Source organism: Salmo salar, chromosome ssa09 (genome assembly GCF_905237065.1).
Source record: "Salmo salar chromosome ssa09, Ssal_v3.1, whole genome shotgun sequence".
Classification (NCBI taxonomy): domain Eukaryota; kingdom Metazoa; phylum Chordata; class Actinopteri; order Salmoniformes; family Salmonidae; genus Salmo; species Salmo salar.
Window position 1 is genome coordinate 93307971 of NC_059450.1, and position 27006 is coordinate 93334976.

Here is a 27006-nt window from a genome sequence, read left to right on the forward strand (position 1 = left end):
CATTTTGCAACTCATTTTTGTATGTTTTCATGGAAAACAAGGACATGTCTACGTGACTGTCACAACGTCCACAGGTGGCACCTCTCCCCGTTCGGCCGGCGCTCGGCGGTCGTCGTCGCCGGCCTACTAGCTGCCACCGATTTCCTTTTCTGTTTCGTTTGGTAATGTCTGGTTAGGGTAGCACCTGTTTTGTGTTTAGTAATTAGTGGGGTATTTAGTCTGTCTGTTTTGTGTGTGGGGTTGTTTCGTGTCTGTTGTTGTAGGATTATTTTTTTCTTGTCCTTAAGAATACGTTACGCGTTTTGGCATTAGGGTTGCTGGGCTGCGTCCCGCTACATTCCTAGACTGTGTTTGTCTTGCTTTGGAATTATTTTTACCCTGCCTTGTCGGTTCGGTTCTTTGGAATTGCATTCTTCATTAAACGTGTTTCACGTACCTAAATCTCCTGCGCATGACTTCATCCCTCCTGCAGAACTACTTTTGACAGTGACCCCAAACTTTTGAACGGTAGTGTATTAATTAATAATAATAACAAGGACAACAAGAAATAAGACAGGAAGCTATATACAGGGTCAAATTAACGTTAGATTAATATTAACATTACACTACATTCTCGAGAGTTAAAAAGAAAACGAATACCTGCGGCTGAACCTGTTGACGGGTACAGAGCCTTCAGAAAGTATTCACACCCCTTGACTTTTTCTACTTTTTGTTATAGCCTGAATTTAAAATTGATTACATTGAGTTGTGTCGCTGGCTTACACACAACACCCCATAATGTCAAAGTGGAATTATGTTTTTAGTAATGTTTACAAATTAATAAAAAATGAGAATCTGAAATGTATTGTCAAGTATTCAACCCCTTTGTTATGGCAAGCCTAAATAAATTCAGGAGTAAAGATGTGCTTAACAAGTCATAAGTTGCATGGACTCACTCTGTGTACAATAATGGTGATTAACTTGATTTTTGAATGACTACCTTGCCTCTGTACCCCAAACATGGTTATCTGTAAAGTCCCTCAGTAGAGCAGTGAATTTCAAACACAGATTTAGCCACAAAGACCAGGGTGGTTTTCCAATGCCTCACAAAGAAGGGCACCTATTGGTAGATGGGTAAAAAAAAAAAAAAGCAGACATTGAATATCCCTTTGAGCATGGTGAAATAATTCATTACAATATGGATGGTGTATCAATACACCCAGTCACTACAAAGATACAGGCATCCTTCCTAACTTAGTTGCCGGAGAGGAAGAAAACCACTGTCACGTCCTGACAAGTATAAGGGGTTATTGGTTATTGTAATTTGGCCAGGACATGGCAGGGGCTATTTGTTTTGTGGTTCGGGGTTTCATGAGATATGTATTTATGTAAGAGGGGTGTTTGATATATGTGTTCTGGGGTTTTGGGGTAATGTTCTTGTTTTGTATTTCTATGGTTTTCTATGTGTATTTCTTTGTTGGCCTGGTATGGCTCTCAATCAGGAACAACTGTAAATCGTTTCTGATTGGGAGTCATACTTAGGTAGCCTGTTTTCACCTGTCCCTTTGTGGGAAGTTGTTGTTGTACTGCTGTGTGTTAGCCTGCAACACTGATCGTTTTCTTGTTTTGTTTGTTACGTGTTCAAATAAAGTTAAGATGAGCACTCAACCCACTGCGCCTTGGTCCATTACGTATGATGACTGTTACACTCAGGAATTTCACCATGAGGCCAATTGTCACGTCCTGACCAGCAGGTGGAGTAGGTGTATAAGTTTTGGTCAGGGCGTGGCAGAAGGAGTTGGGTTTTGTATGTTCTGTCTAGGTTGGGTTGTTCTATGTATAGTTAATTGGGGTGGACTTCCAATTGAAGGCAGGTGTGTGGTGTTGCCTTTGATTGGGAGTCCTATATTAGTTGTGTTTGGGTGTGTTTGTCTGTGGGTTTGTGGGGAATTGTTTGTGAGCACTGCGTTTATTGAGCCTGCTACACTGTCTAGTTGTGAGTACTGTTTATTGTTTTGTTTTTCCTGTGGATACTCATTATTTTAATGGGATAAAAACGAACAGCATCCACAGGAAAAACAAAACAATAAACAGTACTCACGACTAGACAGTGTAGCAGGCTCAATAAACGCAGTGCCCACAGACAAACACACCCAACTAATATAGGACTCCCAATCAAAGGCAACACCACACACCTGCCTTCAACTGGAAGTCCACCCCAATTAACTATACATAGAACAACCCAACCTAGACAGAACATACAAAACACAACTCCTTCTGCCACGCCCTGACCAAAACTTATACACCTACTCCACCTGCTGGTCAGGACGTGACACCAATGGTGATTTTAAAACAGTTACAGTCTAATAGCTGTGATAGGAGAAACCAGAGGATGGGTCAACAACACTGTAGTTACTCCACAATACTAGCCTAAATGACAGAGTGGAAAAAGGAAGCCTGTACAAAATAAAAAAAAATATTAAAAAACATGCATCCTGTTTGCAATAAGGCACTAAAATAATATGGCAAAAAAAATGGGCCAATGCAATTCACTTTTGTCCTGAATACAAAGTTTTATGTTTGGGTCAAATCCAACAACACATTACTGAGTACCACTCTTCTTATTTTCAAGCATAGTGGTGGCTGCATCATGTTATGGGTATACTTGTAATCGACAAGGACTAGGGAGTTTTTTTTTAGGATAAAATAAATGTAATAGAGCTGAGCACAGGCAAAATCCTAGATTAAAATCTGGTTCAGTCTGCTTTCCACCAGACACTGGGAGATCAACAACCTAAAACACAAGGCCAAATGCACTCACCGGCAAGTTTATTAGGTACACCACCACGTTCATAAAAATTGATCGCTCTTACAGTCATGTGGCAGTGGCTTGTTATATAAAGCAGGGGAACTGGCTGCTTTATCGAGGCATTCAGTTACTGCTGAACATTAGAATGGGCAAAACGAGTGACCTAAGCGACTTTGAGCGTGGTATGATCATCGGTGCCAGGCGCGCCAGATCCAGTATCTCAGAAAAGGCTGCCCTCCTGGGCTTTTCAAGCACGACAGTGTCTAGGGTTTACCGGGAATGGTGCGACAAACAGAAAACATTCAATCAGAAGCAGTCCTGTGGGCAAAAATAGCTTGTTGATGAGAGATTTCGAATGATAATGGCAAGAAACCTGCAAGCTAACAGGCGGGCCAAAAACAGACAAATAACAATAGTGGATGCAGAATGGCATTTCGGAAAGCACAACTCGTCAATACTTGTCACGGTTGGGCTATTGCAGCAAACGACAAAACCTGATTTCACTCCTATCAGCTAAAAACAAGTTGTACAACTGAATGCATTCAAATCAGAGAGGTGTGGGGGGCTGCCATAATCGACATCCACATCTTCGGCACAGTGGGTTAACTGGCAGTTAACAGTGGGTTAACTGCCTTACTCAGGACAGAATTACAGATTTTTACCTTGTCAGCTCGGGATTTTCTCTAGCACCCTTTCGGTTACTGGCCCAACGCTCTAACCACTAGGCTACCTGCTGCCCCAAGAAGAAGCAGCTCCAGTGGGCACGTGATCACCAACACTGGACAACTGAGGAGTGGAAAAACATTGCCTGGAACATGACAGCGAGTTCAGTTGACTTGAACGGCCTGTGCAGTCCCCAGACCTCAACACATTAGAGCATCTTTGAGATGAGATGAAACAGGCTGTTCACAGCATGAATGTACCGACATCTGCAGAAGCTACGTGATGCCATCGCGTCAGCATGGAACAACATCCTTTTGGAACGTTTCTGACACCTTGTAGAATGCCCCAAATAATTCAGGCTGTTCTGGAGGCAAAGGGGGGTCCGACCTGGTACTAGATGGGTGTAACTAATAAACTGACCGGTGAATGTATACACTGAAGTTGCTTACCAAGATGACATTGAATGTTCCTGAGTTGCCAGGTTACAGTTCTGTCTTAAATTGGCTCAGAAATCTATTGCCAGACTTGAAAATGGCTGCCTAGCAATGATCAACAACCAACTTGACAGAGCTTAAAGACTTTTTTAAAGTATTGTATTGTACAACCTAGGTGTGCAAAGACTTGATTTAGGGGTGTGAATATTCATGTAAATTTGATATTTTTGTATTTTATTTTCAATACATTTGCAAAAATGTCTAAAACATGTTTTCACTTTGTCATTATGGGGTATTGAGTGTAGATAGGTGAAAATAATAGATATTTAATAAATGTTTAATTCAGGTTGTAACACACATTTTTGGGAACAAGTTAAGGGGTATGAATACTTTCACTAAATGCACATGCTAATAAAAGTGTAGGTTTTTATCCTCTGCAGGATCGGTGGGTGCCCCGCGGGACGGTTGAGCTAACGTAGGCTAATGCAATTAGCATGAGGTTGTAAGTAACAAGAACATTTCCCAGGACATAGATATATCTGATATTGGCAGAAAGCTTAAATCCTTTATAATCTAACTGCACTGTCCAATTTACAATAGCTATTAAAGTGAAAGAATACCATGCTATTGTTTGAGGAGAGTGCACAGTTATGAACTTGAAAAGTTAGAAATAAACCAATTAGGCACATTTGAGCAGTCTTGATATAACATATTGAACATAAATGCAATGGTTCATTGGATCAGTCTAAAACGTTGCACATACACTGATGCCATCTGGTGCCAAAATCTAAATTGTGTTTGGGCTGGAATAATACATTATGGCCTTTCTCTTACGTTTCAAAGATGATGGTACAGAAACAATATACGAAAAATGCATATTTTTTTCTTTGTATTATCTTTTACCAGATCTAATGTGTTATATTCTCCTACATTCCTTTCACATTTCCACAAACTTCAAAGTGTTTCCTTTCAAATGGTATCAAGAATATGCATATCCTTGCTTCAGGTCCTGAGCTACAGGCAGTTAGATTTGGATAAGTCATTTTAGGCAAAAATTGAAAAAAAGGGGGGGATCCTTAAGAGAATAGTAATTGGGGTTTTCTGAATGAGTCTTGAGGTCCAGAGGTGCAAGCAAACAGAAAATATGTCTGTCCCACTTCTGGCAACATATTTTGCTTGTAATTTTCCATCCTGCAGTGCAATGGTTTCTTATCTTTGAGTGCTATATGTGTGGTTTTCTAGGCAATATGTCTGGGTGTGTCTTCAACCCTGTTCTGTTATCTCCTCTTTCACAATATATATGGTTAGTTTGCTATATAGCCTATTAAATAGGAAAATAACTTATTAACAACTAAAAATAAGAAAAAGCTATGTTGCACAACGTTTATGGAGTTTATTTGTGTTGCCCAAATAAGTTGATAAATGTTTTGTGATATGATATAGCCTTCAATCTCCTCCCACGTGGTTAATTATGTACGTGACCAATTAAGATAATATTTTGTTTACATCCACATTCCTCTTGGCTTACAGTATTTATGACGTTATTTTATTCCCAACTGCACAAACAATTTAGGACGGCTTGAAGGTCATCAGAGCAAAGTAACTGGGCAAGTTTGTTTTGTATGGCCCGGGGTCCAGTTTTTGTCGATTCCACTTGTCCTGACGTTAAAGCTCTACTCACCGGGGCACCGGACAATGCAAAACGAGCATGCCCAATGTTTTGCGACGGCGAGTGCTACACAGAAAGCCTAGATGCTGATTGGTTTAGAGACGCCCAATCCTTCCCAACGGTTTTATGTTTACTGACCCTCCTACACCTATCTAGAGGTTTACATAGATGCTAGGAAAGTACATTTGTTTTACTTTGTTTCTTAAATAGCCTACCCCGCGCGTCTGTATCGACTTTCAATTCCAGACAATTAAGATTTCTGCTCACAAGTGACTGACTGGTGACAGTTACAAAAGAAAAGGTATTAAGAGCATCCTAAAATGAGTTGTTTTCATCTAGATGACTTCCTTGCAGGGTGGATTGGAGGTGAGTGTCCGTTATTTTTTTAACTAGTCAATTAACTGTAGAATTAGAGATGAGTTTGGGATAGAGCACATGTTGGACAATTGTATGTCGATTTTGTTGTTTGTTTATTATCATGTGTGTTAAACAAACAAACTTTTGTTTTTTATTTTTAATACATTTGCTATGTTTGTTATTTAGCCTACGTTTAATCAATGTTCCATTATAAATTTTAAAAATGAATAATTGGCACAAAGTTTAAACAATGGGAAGCATACACAGTTTCCTAATCTAATTGCCCACATAGCGCTTGACATTTGATCATTTTGATCAAACACTTAACGGGAGTTAATAATTAAATAAACAGTTCCAACACGTTTTACTATTTAGTTTGAGAAAAAATATTCCTTATCTATATTCTACTTCTGCAAGGCGCGCTACCCGAAACGGCCAGTAGGGGCATAGTAGTTGCACATTACATAATGCTATCTGTGGAATGCTGTAACTTGTTCTCACTCTTCATCGCCTGTTTTCGCCTATAGGCAGACTACTGTAGTTATGAACATTATCGGCCTACGTTTGTTTTTTTGCAAATGTTGAGTCAGAATGATCCCGAAGCAGAGGTAGAGCTGTGGTAGTGTTCTAAAATGCTGTTGAGACTGTCTGGCGGGACATGATTCTCCCAGTTCTCTCTGTATTTCCCTGAAATCTGTGGTACTATAGTTGTATTGTCCGAGGAGGGTTGGATGTTCTAGGCCGTGTGCCATTGAAACAACATTATGTTGTTATTATCTCTCACCCTCTATCTCACTCGCTTTCAATTCAATTTGCTTTATTGGCATGACATAACAATGGACATCTTGCCAAAGCGTACTTTGGCGATTAAGTGATACATTTACGATATTAACATAATAATAATAATATTCAATACTGTCAACGGGACAATCAGTAACAACATAATTCAAGGGTCAAAATAACCATACAATGGACAATAACAATGGCATAAAGGACATGTGCAGGTTGGTTGGTCTGTCAGACACTGTCCCTCGTTTTATGGCAGGCAGCAATGTAGTGCTCTGCCAACCTACATCTCTCTGCGTCCTCTCCCGACAGGACGGTAGCCTATTGTCATCAGAGCGGTCTTTGAAACCGTGAATAAAGGTTTAACATTTGGGGAAATGACGCTCATTGTTTTATATTTTTGACATTTTGTCAGGAAATGCAGCTCTGTCACAGGATCAGCCGTGGTGCATGGCTGTGCTCGCTGAGCCTGTACTTTGTCAAGGTTTTTCTAAGGTTTTGATCAGTAACCTTGGTCAAATAGTTTGCCACGGTGTACTGTCGATATAGGGCCAGATAGCACTGCATTTTTATTTGCCTTATTTCCCAATAGTTTTGACTGTTGTATTTTATTCTGATTGATTCGATGTTCTGGTCCTGAGACTTCAGTGTGTTAGTTGAACAGATTTGTAAACTCAGGACCAGCTGGATGAGGGGACTCTTTTCTTTGCTCAGCTCTTGGCATTGCAGGGCTTGGTAATGATATGAGAGGGGGTCACTGTATTTGAGATGTTTCCAAAACGTAATTGCTCTATTTTGAGTTTTTCTTATTATCAAATCAAATTGTATTGGTCACATACACATGGTTAGCAGATGTTATTGCGAGTGTAGCGAAATTCTTGTGCTTCTAGTTCTGACAGTGCAGTAATATCTAACATGTAATCTAACAATTCCACAACAAATACCTAATACACACAAATCTAAGTAAAGGACTGAAATAAGAATATATAAATATATGGATGAGCAACAAACATTAGTGGATATTGGCTTAATTCTGCCCTGCATGTATTATTTGTAGTTGTCCTCTGGACATGTAGGAGACTCTTATAGAACTCTGCATGCAGGGTTTCAATGGTGTGTTTGTCCCATTGGGTGAAATCTTGTTCTGCAACTGGACCCCACACCTCTCTGCCATGAAGTGCAATTGGTTCAATGACACATTTAAATTAGATTTAGGCAATTTGAATAAGTATTTTGATTTTAATTTGCTTTTTAATTGCGTAGAATTCCCTGCATGCTTTCTTTCAATTCAATTTCAATTTAAGGGCTTTATTGGCATGGGAAACATATGTTAACTTTGCCAAAGCAAGTGAAGTAGATAATAAAACAATGCAAATTAACAATAAACATTACACTCACAAAAGCTCCAGAAGAATAAAGACATTTCAAATGTCATATTATGTGCAAATAGTTAAAGTAAAAATGGGAAAATAAATTAACAAAAATATGGGTTGTATTTGCAATGGTGTTTGTTCTTCACTGGTTGACCTTTTCTTGTGGCAACAGGTCACACATCTTGCTGCTGTGATGGCACACTGTGGTATTTCACCCAGTAGATATGGGAGTTTATCAAAATTGGGTTCATTTTCAAATTCTTTGTGGGTCTGTGTAATCTGAGGGAAATATGTGTCTCTAATATGGTCATACATTTGGCAGGAGGTTAGGAAGTGCAGCTTAGTTTCCACCTCATTTTGTGGGCAGTGTGTACATAGCCTGTCTTCTCTTGAGAGCCAGGTCTGCCTACGGCGGCCTTTCTCAATAGCAAGGCTATGCTCACGGAGTCTGTACATAGTCAAAGCTTTCCTTAAGTTTGGGTCAGTTACAGTGGTCAAGTATTCTGCCACTGTGTACTCTGTTAGGGCCAAATAGCATTCTAGTTTGCTCGGTTTTTTTTGTTAATTCTTTCAAATGTGTCAAGTAATTATCTTTTTGTTTTCTCATGATTTGGTTGGGTCTAATTGTGTTGCTGTCCTGGGGTGTTTGTGTTTGTGAACAGAGCTCCAGGACCAGCTTGCTTAGGGGACTTTGCCAGGTTAATCTTTCTCTGGGTGATGGCTTTGTTATGGAACATTTGGGAATTGCTTCCTTTTAGGTGGTTGTAGAATTTAACAACTTTTTTCTGGATTTTGATCATTAGCGGGTATCGGCCTAATTCTGCTCTGCATGCATTATTTGGTGTTTTTGCCAATTTTAACCACACACTTGTTGTTTGTGTACATGGATTTTATAATGTTGTATGTTTTTCCCCCAACACCACTTTTCATCAATTTGTATAGCAGACCCTCATGCCAAATTGAGTTAAGCTTTTTTGAAATCAACAAAGAATGAGAAGACTTTGACTTTGTTTTGGTTTGTTTGTTTGTTAATTAGGGTGTGCAGGGTGAATACGTGGTCTGTCGTATTGTAATTTAGTAAAAAGCCAATTTGACATTTGCTTAGTACAATGTTTTCACTGAGGAAATGTACGAGTCTGCTGTTTTTGGTTGGATAGGTTTCTCAATTTCTTTCTTAGGTTTTTGCATTCTTCATCAAACCATTTGTCAATGTTGTTAATTTTCTTCGGTTCTCTCTCTCTGTGTGTGTTTCTCTCTTTCACTCTCTCGCTCTCTTTCACCCTCAATCTCTCTCCCCGCTCTCTCTTTCACTCTCTCTCCCCCTCTCTCTTTCTCTCTCTCTCCCCCCTCTCTCTTTCTCTCTCTCCCCCTCTCTCTCTTTCACTCTCTCTCCCCCCCTCTCTTTCTTTATCTCTCTCTCCCCCTCTCTCTCTTTCACTCTCTCTCTTTCACTCTCTCTCCCACCCCTATCTATCCCTTCTCACTCCTCTAAATGTGGTTTCCATCTGTTTTTCCAATAGGAGCTTCCAGTGTTATTGTGGGTCATCCGCTGGACACAGTCAAGGTACATGAGGACACAGTTCAACACATAAAGGACTGGTTTCCCAGATACTGATCAAGCCTAGTCCTGAACTGAAAGGAGATTCTCTGTTTATCTTGAGTTTAAGTCCAGGTTTAGTTTTAATCTGTGTACAGGAAACTGTCTGAGGTTTAAACAGTGGAGGCTGCTGAGGTGAAGAAGGCCCATAATAATGGCTGGAACAGCACAAATGGAATGGCATCAAACACATGGAAATCATGGAAACCATGTGTTTGATACCATTCCACTCCAGCCATTACCACGAGCCCATCTTCCCCAATTAAGGTGCCACCAACCTCCTGTGGGTTTAACCTCTTGGGGCTAGGTGGGACGCTAGCGTGCCACCCGTGGTGCACTCCATCAACAGCAGGTGCATTTCAAGAGCGGCAAATTTGAATCCAAATAAATGTCAAAATTCAAATTTTTCAAAAATACAACTATTTTACACCATTTGAAAGATAAACATCTCCTTAATCTAACCACGTTTTACGATTTCAAAAAGGTTTTACGGCGAAAGCATACATTTAGAGTATGTTAGGACAGTACATTTACAAGAGTTGTGTGTAATGTTTTGTCAAGTCAAAGACAGGGTCACCAAAACCATAAAACCAGCTAAAATGATGCACTAACCTTTTACAATCTCCATCAGATGACACTCCTAGGACATTATGTTAGACAATGCATGCATTTTTAGTTCTATCAAGTTCATATTTATATCCAAAAACAGCGTTTTACTATGGCATTGATGTTGAGGAAATCGTTTCCCTCCAATAACCGGCAGTCAAGTCAGCGTCACAAATTAAATAATTAAAATTAGAAAACATTGCTAAAATATTATATTGTCATTTAAAGAATTATAGATTTACATCTCTTGAACGCAATCAACTTGCCAGATTTAAAAATAACCTTACTGGGAAATCACACTTTGCAATAATCTGAGCACTGCGCCCAGAAAAATACGCGTTGCGATACAGACTAGACGTCATGTTGGGGAGATCTAAAATTGAAAATACTATGTAAATAATCCATTACCTTTGATTCTCTTCATCAGATGTCACTTCCAGGTATCACAGGTCCATAACGAATGTAGTTTTGTTCAAAAAAGCTCATCATTTATGTCCAAAAATCTCCGTCTTGTTAGCACATGATCTAAGCCAGCCGGACTTCTCGTCATGAACGAGGGGAAAAAATATATTTCCGTTCGTTCAAACATGTCAAACGTTGTATAGCATAAATCATTAGGGCCTTTTTTAACCAGAACATGAATAATATTCAAGGTGGACGAATGCATACTCTTTTATAACGTATTGGAACGAGGGTACCCAACATGAACTCGCGCCAGGTGTCTAATGGGACATCATCGTTCCATGGCTCTTGTTCGGTCAGATCTCCCTCCAGAAGACTCAAAACACTTTGTAAAGGCTGGTGACATCTAGTGGAAGCAATAGGAAGTGCCAAAATATTCCTCAGCCCCTGTGTTTTTCAATGGGATAGGTTTAAAGTCAATACAACACATCAGGTATCCACTTCCTGTCAGAAAATGTCTCAGGGTTTTGCCTGCCAAATGAGTTCTGTTATACTCACAGACACCATTCAAACAGTTTTAGAAACTTTAGAGTGTTTTCTATCCATATATAATAAGTATATGCATATTCTAGTTACTGGGTAGGATTAGTAACCAGATTAAATCGGGTAAATTTTTTTTATCCAGACGTGCAAATGCTGCCCCCTAGACCCAACAGGTTAAATCATGGATTGACATTAAGGTCTGAAAGGCCCACAAAAATGCCATAAATTGTCTCTTTCATTTAAACAATGTAGGTGAACCAGGCAGATCAATGCTTGCAGTTTCGTTGCTGTCAGTAAAAAAAAAAGAAAAGGCCCAATGGGGTTAACCTCCGAGCAGGCTCAAATTGCCTAGCTGTTCAATTCACTTGTTCTAGGCAATAGATCAACCCTTAATGTCAAACCTTGGGTTTTTATCAAACATGCAATATTACTGTATCTGTACATACACAGTTACCATTTAGAGGGCTATAGGCCTGCAGTAATGCAGTAACATTAAAACCAGTTAGCACACATCACCTAGCCTACATGTTGTAGATTGTGTAAGCCAAAGTTTTATGTAGTAGGAATGTTGAGGTTCTTATCATTTACCATTTTCTATGATTCTACCCAACAGACTCGTTTACAAGCTGGGAATGGATACAAGAACACCCTTCACTGTGTCCTCCAAATCTACAGAAAGGAAACTGTTAGTGATTAACTAGTTGTTACTTTTATTTCTTATTCATATTTTTTAAACTACATTGTTGGTTAAGGGGCTTGTAAGTAAGCATTTCACTGTAAGGTCTACACCTGTTTGTATTCGGCACATGTGACTAATACAATTTGATTTGATATGTCACTGCTCTTGTAGTCTAACGGTAATATAGGCCGTTTAGCAGACACTTTTATTCAACGCAATTTACAGTCATGCGTACATGGACATGTTGTGGGGAACCCAATGGGAATGGATCCCACATGCCTGTAGTTCACATGAAGTAATATTTGGCATAGTAAACCATTTGTCGCCATGGTATTGGTACGGTTTCCTTTAGAACTGTAGAGGGCTTGGACATAAGTGTCAGCTGCGACAACTACTGTAAAAGTTCATTCTAATATCCTATATTCAACTCACACTCTCATCTGTAGATTATACTGTAGGCCTTGCTGTGACAGTTCTGGAATGAAAAATGTGACTTTTGAAGCAACTGTGCTTTTGTTTTATAAAATATTATTGAGCCTTGCTGTGAATACTCCCTCTGTATCCTCTCTCTGGCTGGGAGGGAGAAAAACCTGGAAAGAAGTGGAGGGCGCTCTGGGAGAAGGAGAATGCTTAAAGCTGCCAAAGGTCACGTGGTATACTGGGACCCAGGCCTTCTGCAAAACAAATTGTTCCATAAAACCTCTCATTTTTCTTCCACCTAGGTTGCTGGCTTCTTCAAGGGTCTCTCCTTCCCGCTGGCCAGCATCACTGTGTATAACTCAGTGGTGTTTGGGTTTTTCAACAACACACAGAGGGTTATAAGCAAGTTCCGCCATGGTGACGAGAGGCAGTCGTGTGGTATGCTGGACATGACCCTGGCCAGCATGTTGACAGGGCTGATGTCAGTGGGACTCGGAGCTCCGGTCGACCTGGTTAAGATCAGACTGCAGATGCAGACTCTGCCCTGTCTAGCAGGTATTTCCTTTACTATAACTACCCTTCAGACCATTCTAAAAGGTATTTCCTTTACTATAACTACCCTTCAGACCATTCTAAAAGGTATTTCCTTTAGTACAACTATCCTTCAGACCATTCTAAAAGGTATTTCCTTTAGTACAACTATCCTTCAGACCATTCTAGCAGGTACAGTGCCTATAGTTCCCATGGGTTTAGACAGCTCATTTTAGTGGGACTTTACTCAGAGGTCTAGATTAGAACAGAACAGAATAAATTGACAATTCAACGAACCAGGGACAACGATTCATTTGCCTATTCAGATTCAGCGCCCCATTAGTTTTCCAACAGCCATTCATATTTCACAACAGCAACTCCGACGAGCTAGCTTGAGATGATAAATCCCGTGGATTGTAACCAGCTCACTTAAAGGTTGATAAACTAAAGGCGTTATAATCACCTGTCAGTGATGAGTCACCAGTCACCGTTTTGAAGACGGAAACTGCTGCACCTTTTTTATATGGCGATGTACCACACGTCCTTGTGTGTTGCCCCATGGATCTTTATGGTGCCTACAGTATAGGGCATAATACATGGGTTAAATGTTGACCATCACCTGTTGTTCTGGTATATAGCTAAAGCCTCCTTCCCCTTAATCCAAACGATCTTCTATCTGCATGAGTGGTCAATAAAGTAAAGTAGAATCTAATCATTATTGTTTTGTATCCTTGTGTATTTTAGAGAACCTGACCCTTGCCGGGACGACTGTGAAAGGTAATATCGCTGTGCGCTCAGTGACTCTCCAGGGCCAGCCGACCTACAGAGGGCCCATCCACTGCATCAGTTCCATACTGCAGACTGAGGGGATCCAGGGACTCTACAGAGGAGCCGGGGCCATGGTCCTGAGAGACGTCCCTGGGTACACGCTGTACTTCATCCCTTACGCGTTGTTCTGTAGCTGGCTATCCCCTGAAGGGAGGTCATCACCTCATCCCTGTTCTGTATGGGTGTCTGGAGGACTGGCAGGTAACTGGAAGGTGTTTACGGATGGATGGTAATGTTACTGTTGCTAGTTGTGCTTGGTGGAAGCAAATTTGAAAGTAGCCTTTAGGTCAGATGAAGGAGCATTCTGTTGAAACCGTGGCCTCATTTTGGTTTCCACTAGGCCAGAGAATGTACTGGTGGAGGGTTATTAGGCCCATACATAAATCATACCCACAATCCTGACATTGCTAGCAGGGCCGTAACCAGGGTTTGAGTTTTAGTCTACCGCCTTCCGGACCTCACTGTCTCATCGTTGTCGGTGATCAGGCCTACCACTGTTGCGTCGTCAGCAAACTTAATGATGGTGTTGGAGTCATGCTTGGCCATGCAGTCATGGGTGAACAGGGAGTACAGGAGGGGACTAAGCACGCACCCCTGAGGGGCCCCCGTGTTGAGAATCAGCGTGGCAGATGTGTTGTTGCCTACCCTTATCACCTGGGGCCGGCCCGTCAGGAAGTCCAGGATCCAGTTGCATAGGGAGGTGTTTAGACTCAGGGTCCTTAGCTTAGTGATGAGCTTTGTGGGCAATATGGTGTTGAACGCTGAGCTGTAGTCAATGAATAGCATTCTCACATAGGTGTTCCTTTTGTCCGGGTGGGAAAAGGCAGTGTGGAGTGCGATTTGAGATTGCGTCATCTGTGGATCTATTGGCGCGATATGCGAATTGGAGTGGGTCTAGGGCAGGGCGGCCCAACCCTCTTCCTGGAGATCTACTGTCCTGTAGGTTTTCAATCCAACCCTAATTTAGCATATCTGATTAAGCTAGTTAAGGTCTTGTTGCGCAGCTAATTAGTAGAATCAGGTGTGTTAAATTACGTTTGGACTGAAACCCCACAGGACGGTAGATCTCCAGGAAGAGGGTTGGGCAGCTCTGGTCTAGGGTTTCTGGGGTGAACATCTAGCCTATTAGCTATACAGTTTTAATGTTATACCTCTGAAATATGATAAATGATTCACACTGTCACGTAGCATCAGCGACTGTTCAGTCAGTTGTAATGATGAATTGCATAAAATGATCAACTCTTTACATCAATACTGTATCTCTCTTGTCAAAATACATAGCATTCACATTTTGTATTCCTAGGCATTACTAATCAAGCTCTGCACCCTATTATCAGTGATGTAGTGGTTAAAAAAAAGTTGGGTAATGGGTGAACTATGACCTTCCATCGAGCGAGATGATAAGACGAACAACCACAGATAGAAAGGAAATTGTAGGACATTTTTAGAACTGTTTGCGTGTTGATAGAATTTTAATACTGAATTCAAAAGTACAATGGTTGTCTTTCATAATTTGGTCAGATATACTTGGATGTGTAGTGTCAGCGTTTGTTGCTGGCATGTCATGCCTAAGTTTTCTCATCTTGCCAATGAAAAAATCATTAAAGTAGTTGGCAATATCAGTGGGTTTTGTGATGAATGAGCCATCTGATTCAATGAATGATGGAGATGAGTTTGCCTTTTTTTCCAAAAATGTAATTGAAGGTGCTCGAAAGCTTTTTACTATCATTCTTTATGTCAGTTATCTTTGTTTCATAGTGTAGTTATTTATTTTTATTCAGTTTAGTCACATGATTTCTACATTTGCAGTACGTTTGCCAATCGGTTGTACAGCCAGACTTATTTGCCATTCCTTTTGCCTCACCCCTCTCAATCATACAATTTTTCAATTCCTCAACAGGGATTTCAGTTTTTTGTCATTTTCTTAATGGATGCGTGCTTATTAGTAACTGGGATAAGCAATTTCATGAATGTGTCAAGTGCAGCGTCTGTTTGCTCCTCATTACACACCACGGACCAACAAATATTCTTTACATCAACAACATAGGAATCACTACGAAACTTCTTCTATGACCACTTATACACTATATTAGGCCCAGCCTTTGGATCTTTGGTTTTCCTCGATATGGCTACTATATATTGTGATCACTACATCTGATGGATCTGGATACTGCTTTCAAGCACATTTCTGCAGCATTAGCAAAGATGTGAAAAATACATGTTGATGATTTTATTCCTATGCTGTTTGTAACTACCCTGGTAGGTTGAAGCATTTTCTTGAGTGGGCAGCTTGATAAGTCAGTCAGTATTTAAATCACCCAGAAAATATACCTCACTGTTGATATCACATACATGATCAAGCATTTCACACATGTTATCCAGATACTGACTGTTAGCACTTGGTGGTCTATAGCAGCTTCCCACCAGAATGGGCTTAAGAAGTGACAACAATTAATTATGACTACTTCCTTCCATTTGAATGTTCTAGAAAGGTGTTGTTGATTTAATTAGACCATATGGTTCAAGCCTAATTAATGAAAAAAGCATCAAATCAACAATGGCATTAATTTCAATTAACTCTGCATCTCTTCCTACTGTTGACTTGTTTCATAACTGCCATCAGTTTGGCCCCAAAACATCGACAACAACACATAGTGACATAGTAAAATAAATATAAGAGTGTGAAAAAATATGGCAACGATATTTCATGCTGAAACTCTCATATTAAACAAAAATTGTATTAAAAAAAATAAAATAGTATATCTACAATGACGGCCTACACCGACCAAACCCGGACGACACTGGGCCAATTGTGCACCGCCCTACGGGGATCTCAATCACGGCCAGTTGTGATACAGCCTGGATTCGAACCAAGGTGTCTATAGTGACGTCTCTAGCACTGAGATGCAGTGCCTTAGATCGCTGCGCCACTCGGGAGCCTTCACTAAGTAGATGGTTTATATTTAGACGTTTTACAGCTTTGTCGTTCTGTTTTCTATTTTAAATCATCTTATTTAATTATATTGTGATACGGCCACACAGAGGGCAAGACATAATTACAGACATCTGTGATAAGTACTCAAAGGGCCACTAGATGTCTTGTGATATATTTCAAGGATTTTATGTATTCTAAAACAATTCTGCTAGTTTACCCTCCCTTTGCAACTGTAGTTCTCAATAAGTGAGGGTCTGATGTTTTTGGTAAAATAAAAATGTTTGTATGGAAAGCAACAAGGAGAGGACATTTGGGATTTTTAATAGATTAGAACAGAAGGAAAAAGCTTCCATTCCCACTGAAAGGTGACTTCCTAGCAGTGTGTCTCAGCACAGTTTTCAAAAAACCTACCAGTTCAGTGTGTTTGAAGAAACATCTTGAAGTTTTACAAAATGTAATTGGCTGTTTTTTAAGAATGTAACTGTAATCCATACATTTTTTTAAAGTAATCTGGGTTGATGTAATCTGATTACGTAATCCCTGTTACATGTAATCCGTCAGTACCCAAAACTGGTTGTACCGCTATGATAGCTATACTCTAACTGAACTGTAGTGACGAGTGCTATAGTCTTCTCTACCACCAAATGATTTATTATTATTATTTGTATTACATATAAAGCTTTGCCGACTGGAACATGCCCTGATTGTAGCCAAAGCCTGTTACAAGGACTTTCTAAAACATTATAGATCAACTCTGTTGCTACATGCTAATGTACATCACTGTAGCCAAAGCCTGTTTTACAAGGACTTTCTAAAACATTATACTTCAACTCTGTTGCTACATGCTAATGTACATCACTGTAGCCAAAGCCTGTTTTACAAGGACCTTCTAAAAGGTCAGGCTCTGATCAGGCCCTACACCCAAACAAGGGCTCTGCGTTCATCCACCACTGGCCTGCTGGCCCCCCTACCTCTGAGGAAGCACAGTTCCCGCTCAGCCCAGTCAAAACTGTTCGCTGCTCTGGCACCCCAATGGTGGAACAAGCTCCCTCACGACGCCAGGACAGCGGAGTCAATCACCACCTTCCGGAGACACCTGAAACCCCACCTCTTTAAGGAATACCTAGGATAGGATAAAGTAATCCTTCTAACCCCCCCTTAAAAGATTTAGATGCACTATTGTAAAGTGGTTGTTCCACTGGATATCATAAGGTGAATGCACCATTTTGTAAGTCGCTCTGGATAAGAGCGTCTGCTAAATGACTTAAATGTAAATGTAAATGTAAAACATTATAGTTCAACTCTGTTGCTACATGCTAATGTACATCACTGTAGCCAAAGCCTGTTTTACAAGGACCTTCTAAAACATTATACTTCAACTCTGTTGCTACATGCTAATGTACATCACTGTAGCCAAAGCCTGTTTTACAAGGACTTTCTAAAACATTATACTTCAACTCTGTTGCTACATGCTAATGTACATCACTGTAGCCAAAGCCTGTTTTACAAGGACCTTCTAAAAGGTCAGGCTCTGATCAGGCCCTACACCCAAACAAGGGCTCTGCGTTCATCCACCACTGGCCTGCTGGCCCCCCTACCTCTGAGGAAGCACAGTTCCCGCTCAGCCCAGTCAAAACTGTTCGCTGCTCTGGCACCCCAATGGTGGAACAAGCTCCCTCATGACGCCAGGACAGCGGAGTCAATCACCACCTTCCGGAGACACCTGAAACCCCACCTCTTTAAGGAATACCTAGGATAGGATAAAGTAATCCTTCTAACCCCCCCCCCTTAAAAGATTTAGATGCACTATTGTAAAGTGGTTGTTCCACTGGATATCATAAGGTGAATGCACCATTTTGTAAGTCGCTCTGGATAAGAGCGTCTGCTAAATGACTTAAATGTAAATGTAAATGTAAAACATTATAGTTCAACTCTGTTGCTACATGCTAATGTACATCACTGTAGCCAAAGCCTGTTTTACAAGGACCTTCTAAAACATTATAGTTCAACTCTGTTGCTACATGCTAATGTACATCACTGTAGCCAAAGCCTGTTACAAGGACTTTCTAAAACATTATAGATCAACTCTATTGCTACATGCTAAAGTACATCTCCTGACCTCTGACATGTTTCTGTCTACAGGTTCTATCTCGTGGGTCACGGCTACTCCAGCTGACGTGGTGAAGAGCAGACTACAGGCTGACGCTCTCCACACGAGGAAATACAGAGGGATTGTACACTGCATCGTTCAGAGCTACAAGACCGAGGGGATACATGTAAGCAAACAGACACACAGTACACACTGGGCCTGTTTCCCGGACTCCCATTAAGTCTGTAGCCCTAGACAAAGCAGCACTTTCAGTGAAGATCATTGAACATGCTTCTTTGTCCATGTGTAGGTCTAATCTTTGTACAGAAAACCAGCCCACTGTGTAGTCATTTAACATGGATTCATCACTACATTTCATTTGTAAAGTAATACGGTAGCCTGTGGTTTTGGTGTAGATTTGTGGCAACATAGATCATTGCTGACACTTCTAGTAGCTGCAAGTCTTAGTCCCTTCAGCTTTTAAAGGTTCTACTCAGGTGAACCCAACTCAACATGTCCTGTAAAAGTCACAAGGGCGAGACGAGATCTGTTCCAAAGAAAAGTTATTAACTAACTACCAAGGTCGTTCCTAGGTTAAGAGGGAGTTCAAACAGGTTTTGGTCAATTTGTGATGTAACAAAATAGTAAAAAGCCAATAGTGATATGTCACACCCCCCCCCCAAGTGACCAGACAGAGACTGATCACAAACATTTGATCAATACCTGACAATCATTTAACAAGAGAGGCACTTGGCCTGAATAAGCTTGAATAGGTGTTAACCATGTGGTTTCAGCTAGATATTTGTTTGGTTGACTGTTATGAACATAGGATGTTAAGTTTTAATTTAATTCCTTTTTTTTTTTTATACATTATGTAATTATTTTCTATCGCTCTCTTCAGGTCTTTTTCCGCGGAGCCTCCGTGAACGCTCTCCGGGGCTTCCCAATGAGTGCCACCATGTTTCTGGGTTATGAACTCTCTCTGCAGTTCTTCAGGGGCCTCTAGTGTTTACACAAGGAATATGATACAGTACAGTATGTCCACTGAATGACACATTATCTTGACAGCTATCCTCTTGTCCTAGGACACCCCAAATGTTTTCCCCAGGAAGATCATTTGAATCCTTGCAGAATGAAAGCAGGGAGCAACTTGACTTGAGAATTGTTCTAGTTGAGAATTATCTGCGCTATTGCCATAATACAATATATTTATGAAGTGTAAATACTCGTTTCTTATATTAAGAAAAAATATCTTAATTAAAGTGCCTTACATTAATTGACAAATGTATACATTTAAATATGTTGTGCTATAATATACAGTAACAGTATGCTTAATATTTTCATATATAGCTGTACTGCATAAATGATCTAGTTATTAGTACCCAACAGTTAACCAGTTCTAACCTCCATGATGATACGCACATGAATCATTATATTTTGTTGGTGCCAGGCTTTTAATTCAATTGTTTAATCTTTGTGATTTGTAAATAAGTATGAGAGAAATTAAATGTCATTCCACAAGGAGGCATAGTTTTGTACATAATTTTTTCTTAAAAGTTATTTTAATGTGGGTTTTTGGTGGGAATTCTTGTTAGAGACTGTTTCTGTACACTTTTACTTGGAAAACCTAATAAACATATTGTTTTCATTTAAATTGTATTCTTTCTTTAAATCCTCTTCAAAAGTCAGAGTGCTTTCTAAATGACTGCAGTAACCTTACAGATACCAGGCTACTGACGTGTAACAGTAATCGGGTAAACACAGTAAAAAAAAAACATCAGGGACCCTCAATGTTGGCCACTTGTTACTGAGCACATGTAGGGGGGCAATGAAGAATCCTTCTGAAGAACCTTATCTCAGGGCTGTGGGTAACTGATAAAGTCAGGTGGCAGGGTGCTTCTGTACAGCTGTCTTTACACTATACAGTAGCCTGATGCAGTGTTTCCCAAACTCTGTACTGGGCCCCCATGTACCAACCCCCCCCCCCCACACACACACACACATGTTTTGAATGAACTGTTGACTACAAACAACCTCCCCTAGAAGGCACTGTTCTCGAGCAGGGGTTTTCAACCTCTGGGACCCCAAGCCATTCCATATATTTGAACTATTCTAGAGCTAGTATACCTGATTCAACTGAATACCAAGCCCTTGATTAGGTTAAATAGAGTTAGTATACCTGATTCAACTGAATACCAAGCCCTTGATTAGGTTAAATAGAGTTAGTATACCTGATTCAACTGAATACCACGCCCTTGATTAGGTTAAATAGAGTTAGTATACCGGATTCAACTGAATACCAAGCCCTTGATTAGGTTAAATAGAGTTAGTATACCTGATTCAACTGAATACCAAGCCCTTGGTTAGGTTAAATAGAGCTAGCACAGGGCTACAACTAAATTGTGAAATGTCTGGTGGTCCCTGAAGAGAGGTTTGAAAACCAATGTCCTAGAGGACAATAATTATATGAAATATTGCTCTCTGTATACACTACCTGACCAAAAGTATGTGGACACCTGCTCGTCGAACATCTCATTCCAAAGTCATGGGCATTAATATGGAGTTGGTCCCCCCTTTACTGCTATAACAGCCTCCACTGTTCTGGGAAGGCTTTCCACTAGATGTTGGTTCATTGCTGCGGGGACTTGCTTCCATTCAGCCACAAGAGCATTAGTGAGGTCAGGCACTAATGTTGGGTGATCAGGCGTGGCTCACAGTCGGCGATCCAATTCATCCCAAAGGTGTTCGATGGGGTTGAGGTCTTTGTGAAGGCCAGTCAAGTTCCTCCACACTGATCTCGACAAGCCATTTCTGTATGGACCTCGCTTTGTGTACGGGGCATTGTCATGCTGAAACAGGAAATGGCCTTCCCCAAATTGTTGCCACAAAGTTGGAAGCACAGAATCGTCTAGAATGCCATTGTCTGCTGTAGCGTTAAGATTTCCCTTCACTGGAACTAAGGGGTCAAGCCCGAACCGTTATTCTTCCTCCACCAAACTTTACAGTTGGCACTATGAATTCAGGCAGGTAGTGTTCTCCTGGCATCCGCCAAACCCAGATTTGTCCGTTGTACTGCCAGATGGTGAAGCTTGATTCATCACTCCAGAGAACGCGTTTCCACTGCTCCAGAATCCAATGTCGGCGAGCTTTACACCACTCCAGCCGATGCTTGTTATAGGGCATGGTGATCTTAGGCTTGTGTGCGGTTGCTCTGCCATGGAAACCTATTTCATGAAGCTCCTGACCAACAGTTATTGTGCCGACGTTGCTTCCAGAGGCAGTTTGTAACTCTGTAGTGAGTGTTGCAACTGAGGACAGAGAATTTTTACGCGCTACACGCTTGGCGGTCCTGTTCTGTGAGCTTTTGTGGCCTACCACTTCACTACTTAGCGGTTGTTGCTCCTAGATGCTCCCAATGTAACACCTTTATTGATGACGTTAAGATCCAACGCGGATCTTCGTCAGGTCCCCTGGTTGGATGGAAATGTTGTCAGTAATGGTGATTATTGGGAGCTAATCCGTGAGCCTTTCTGTCCTTTTCAATGTTACTTTATTAGCCCCGCACCTATGTCTTTAAGGATGTGCGTACTGTGTGTCCTTTCCTAACATTACGTTGTCCTTTCCTAAGGTTATATTGTCCTTTCCTAAGGTTACATTGTCCTTTCCTAAGGTTACATTGTCCTTTCCTAAGGTTACATTGTCCTTTCCTAAGGTTACATTGTCCTTTCCTAAGGTTACATTGTCCTTTCCTAAGGTTATATTGTCCTTTCCTAAAGTTATATTGTCCTTTCCTAACATTACGTTGTCCTTTCCTAAGGTTACGTTGTCCTTCCCTAACATTACGTTGTCCTTTCCTAAGGTTACGTTGTCCTTTCCTAAAGTTATATTGTCCTTTCCTAAGGTTACATTGTCCTTTCCTAAGGTTACATTGTCCTTTCCTAAGGTTACGTTGTCCTTTCCTAAGGTTACATTGTCCTTTCCTAAGGTTACATTGTCCTTTCCTAAGGTTACATTGTCCTTTCCGAAGGTTATATTGTCCTTTCCTAAAGTTATATTGTCCTTTCCTAACATTACGTTGTCCTTTCCTAAGGTTATATTGTCCTTTCCTAACATTACGTTGTCCTTTCCTAACATTACGTTGTCCTTTCCTAAGGTTATATTGTCCTTTCCTAAAGTTATATTGTCCTTTCCTAACATTACGTTGTCCTTTCCTAAGGTTACATTGTCCTTTCCTAAGGTTATATTGTCCTTTCCTAACGTTACATTGTCCTTTCCTAAGGTTATATTGTCCTTTCCTAGGGTTATATTGTCCTTTCCTAAGGTTACATTGTCCTTTCCAGCACAGTTCCAGCAATTATGATGGATGTGTAACCAGGCTGTACAGATGGGCTCAAGTCAGTTTGGCTAAGGAGTGGAAAGCAGGGGCCCGTCCCCCGTCCCCCACACACACACGGTTTTATCATTGGAATGTGATACAAAACGAGGCAACGGTGTCCTTTAGGTCCATGTGGACGCCTCCAAGCTGTTTGGAGTGTTTATCCGACTGGGAAAAAATTATACAAAAAAACACTGTTCCACCCATGGTTTGGGAAACACCCGGTTTGATCTAATGATTTCTATTGTGCAAGGCTACCATGTTGTATTTGTGTTGCTTTAGAAAATACACAATGAATTGCCTAGATATACATTGTGATGATAACGTTTCCCTGACAACCAGGTGTAGGCCCTATCTAGGATCAGTTTAATATCTCTGTGTAACGTCTTGTCTGTGGTGTGGCGGAAAGAAGCGCAGGAAGCAGCGAACACTGTGTGGTAATTTTAATGGAACCACCCGTACAAAATAAAAGGTCTCCCAACAACAGGGAAAAATACAATGGACAAGCACAGTCAACAAACGCAGTTGACATACAGAAAAACAATCCCGCACAATAGGGTGCGGGCCAGCTGAACTAAATAGCCCTCTTAATTACCTAACTCAGGGCAGGTGAGAAAACATAAAAAAAAGGGAAAAACAAAAAGGGAATCGGTGGTAGCTAATAGGCCGGTGACGACGACCGCCGAGCGCCACCCGAGCAGGAGGGGGCGCCACCGTCGGTAGGAATCGTGACAGTACCCCCCCTCCTGACGCGCGCCCCTGCAGCGCGCCGACACCGGCCTCGAGGCCGACCCGGAGGACGAGGCGCAGGGCGATCCGGACGGAGGCGGTGGAACTCCTTCAACATGGATGGGTCCAAGACGTCCTCCGCCGGCACCCAGCACCTCTCCTCCGGACCGTACCCCTCCCAGTCCACAAGGTACTGCAGGCCCCCCGCCCGGCGTCTCGAGTCCAGAATGGCCCTTACGCTGTACGCCGGGACCCCCCGATGTCCGGGGGTGGAGGGCCTCCGGCACCTCCTCTTCTTGTAGGGGACCAGCCACCACCGGCCTGAGGAGAGACACATGAAACGAGGGGTTAATACGGTAATAGGAAGGGAGTTGCAACCGATAACACACCTCGTTTATCCTCCTCAGGACTTTGAAGGGCCCCACACACTGCGGCCCCAGCTTCCGGCAGGGCACGCGGAGAGACAGGTTCCGGGTCGAGAGCCAGACCCTGTCACCCGGTGCGAACACCGGCGCCTCACTGCGGTGGCGGTCAGCACTCCTTTTCTGCCTAGCACTGGCCTCCTTCAGTGAGTCCTGTACTGCTTTCCAGGTCTCCTTGGAGTGCTGAACCCAGTCCTCCACCGCAGGAGCCTCGGTCTGGCTCTAGTGCCATGGGGCCAGGACCGGCTGGTACCCTAGCACACACTGGAAGGGTGACATGTTAGTAGAGGAGTGGCGAAGTGAGTTCTGGGCTAACTCTGCCCAAGGAATATACCTCGCCCACTCCCCTGGCCGGTCCCGGCAATACGACCTCAGGAACCTGCCCACCTCCTGGTTCACCCTCTCCGCCTGCCCATTGCTCTCGGGGTGATAACCGGAGGTTAAACTGACCGAGACCCCCAGCCGCTCCATAACCGCCTTCCAGACCCTGGATGTGAACTGGGAACCCCGATCAGAGACAATATCCTCCGGCACCCCGTAGTGCCGGAAGACGTGGGTAAATAGGGCCTCCGCAGTCTGCAGGGCCGTAGGGAGACCGGGCAAGGGGAGGAGACGGCAGGACTTAGAAAACCGATCCACAACCACCAGAATCGCAGTGTTCCCCTGAGAGGGGGGAAGATCTGTCAGGAAGTCGATAGACAGGTGCGACCATGGCCGTTGCGGAACGGGGAGGGGCTGTAACTTCCCTCTCGGTAAATGCCTAGGAGCCTTACTCTGGGCACAGACCGAACAGGAAGAGACATATGACCTCACGTCCTTAGCCAAGGTCCTAAACTCCAGCGCGAAGTCTTGAGCGCTCCTCGTCTCCTGCCTGAGGTGGAACAGCCGTTCACCCGCCGCTTTACCTTCGGGGGGGTGGTCGAAAACAGCCCGAAAGCGGTGGGTGAATTCTGGGTAGTGGTCCCTCGCCGAGTCTGGAGCGTTCCAGACCGCATTAGCCCACTCCAGAGCTCGGCCCGTCAGGCAGGAAATGAGGGCACTTACGCTCTCCTCTCCTGTAGGAGCAGGTCTGACGGTGGCCAGGTACAACTCTAGCTGGAGAAGAAACCCCTTGCACCCAGCCGCCGTCCCATCGTACTCCCTCGGGAGTGCCAGGCGAAGCGCGCCAGAGCCAGACGTCGTAGGAGGAGGAGATGGTTGTATCGGGGGGGGTGTAGGTGGAGAGAGGATACCACTCCTCTCCCATCGTTCCATCCTCTCCATCATCTGGTCCATGGCGGATCCGATGCGATGCAGGACCGATGTATTGTGCTGGACACGTTCCTCCATTGAGGGTAGTGGAGTGCCCGCTGCTCCCGCTGATTCCATGCTCCTTCTGGTGGTGCGGGATTCTGTAACGTCTTGTCTGTGGTGTGGCGGAAAGAAGCGCAGGAAGCAGCGAACACTGTGTGGTAATTTTAATGGAACCACCCGTACAAAATAAAAGGTCTCCCAACAACAGGGAAAAATACAATGGACAAGCACAGTCAACAAACGCAGTTGACATACAGAAAAACAATCCCGCACAATAGGGTGCGGGCCAGCTGAACTAAATAGCCCTCTTAATTACCTAACTCAGGGCAGGTGAGAAAACATAAAAAAGGGAAAAACAAAAAGGGAATCGGTGGTAGCTAATAGGCCGGTGACGACGACCGCCGAGCGCCACCCGAGCAGGAGGGGGCGCCACCGTCGGTAGGAATCGTGACACTCTGAAAGAACGTTTCCCTGACAACCAGGTGTAGGCCCTATCTAGGATCAGTTTAATATCTGAAAGAACGTTTCCCTGACAACCAGGTGTAGGCCCTATCTAGGATCAGTTTAATATCTGAAAGAACGTTTCCCTGACAACCAGGTGTAGACGCTGAAAGAAGAAACATCTGATAAAACATCAGAGTAATATAAGATCACAGTGGTTTCAGTTTCTACAACGACTGTAGTTATGGTTACAGTATCTGTTTATTATGGTAACGTTGTGAACTGGACAAAGACACAAAGAGGACAGTCATAAAACAAAATGATAGGCAATGAAATGGGAATAAAAGGTGAAAGATTAATTTTGTCATCTGTGTGTCAACAGAATCCATGATGACTGGTCTAGACAGAGAGATGGTGCCTGCCAGGGCCGCCATCCGTCCTCCATTGTGTGTGTGTGTGTGTGTGTGTGTGTGTGTGTGTGTGTGTGTGTGTGTGTGTGTGTGTGTGTGTGTGTGTGTGTGTGTGTGTGTGTGTGTGTGTGTGTGTGTGTGTGTCACCATCCCTCCTCCACTGTCATTAAAATTTGCTGCAGTCCTGCAGGTACTGACCCATCAACCCACTGTATTAAGGCTACCAGAGAAGACCAAGCTTTTAGTCTGTTTCTGAAATGGAACCCTATTTCCTACATTGAGCACTACTTTAGACCAAAAGCACTATATATGGAATAGGGTGCTATTTCCAACTCATCCTTAGATTCAACAGCTTGCCTGAATACATCAAATATTTAAACATCTATATTAGTTTCCATCTCTGGAGGAAATACAGCTGTAGATGGATGGATCTACTAACTACTGTGACCTGATATAACCTTGTATCTCTGCTGCTCCAGTACAGTACACCCACGGGCCTAACTACTGTGACCTGATATAACCTTGTATCTCTGCTGCTCCAGTACAGTACACCCACGGACCTAACTACTGTGACCTGATATAACCCAGTATCTCTGCTGCTCCAGTACAGTACACCCACGGTCCAAACTACTGTGA

The 27006-nt window shown here is 42.4% G+C and overlaps 1 protein-coding gene across 1 annotated transcript; it reads left to right on the forward strand.

The window, feature by feature from the left end:
* The first annotated feature begins 5267 nt into the window (after positions 1-5267).
* On the forward strand, positions 5268-20354 carry LOC106612251 (solute carrier family 25 member 48-like). Its single transcript, XM_014213246.2, has 7 exons — positions 5268-5920; positions 9591-9634; positions 11832-11903; positions 12620-12872; positions 13593-13877; positions 18754-18887; positions 19602-20354. Exons 1-7 carry the CDS (start codon positions 5875-5877, stop codon positions 19704-19706), a joined length of 939 nt encoding a protein of 312 aa, XP_014068721.1. The 5' UTR covers positions 5268-5874; the 3' UTR covers positions 19707-20354.
* Positions 20355-27006: the final 6652 nt, after the last annotated feature.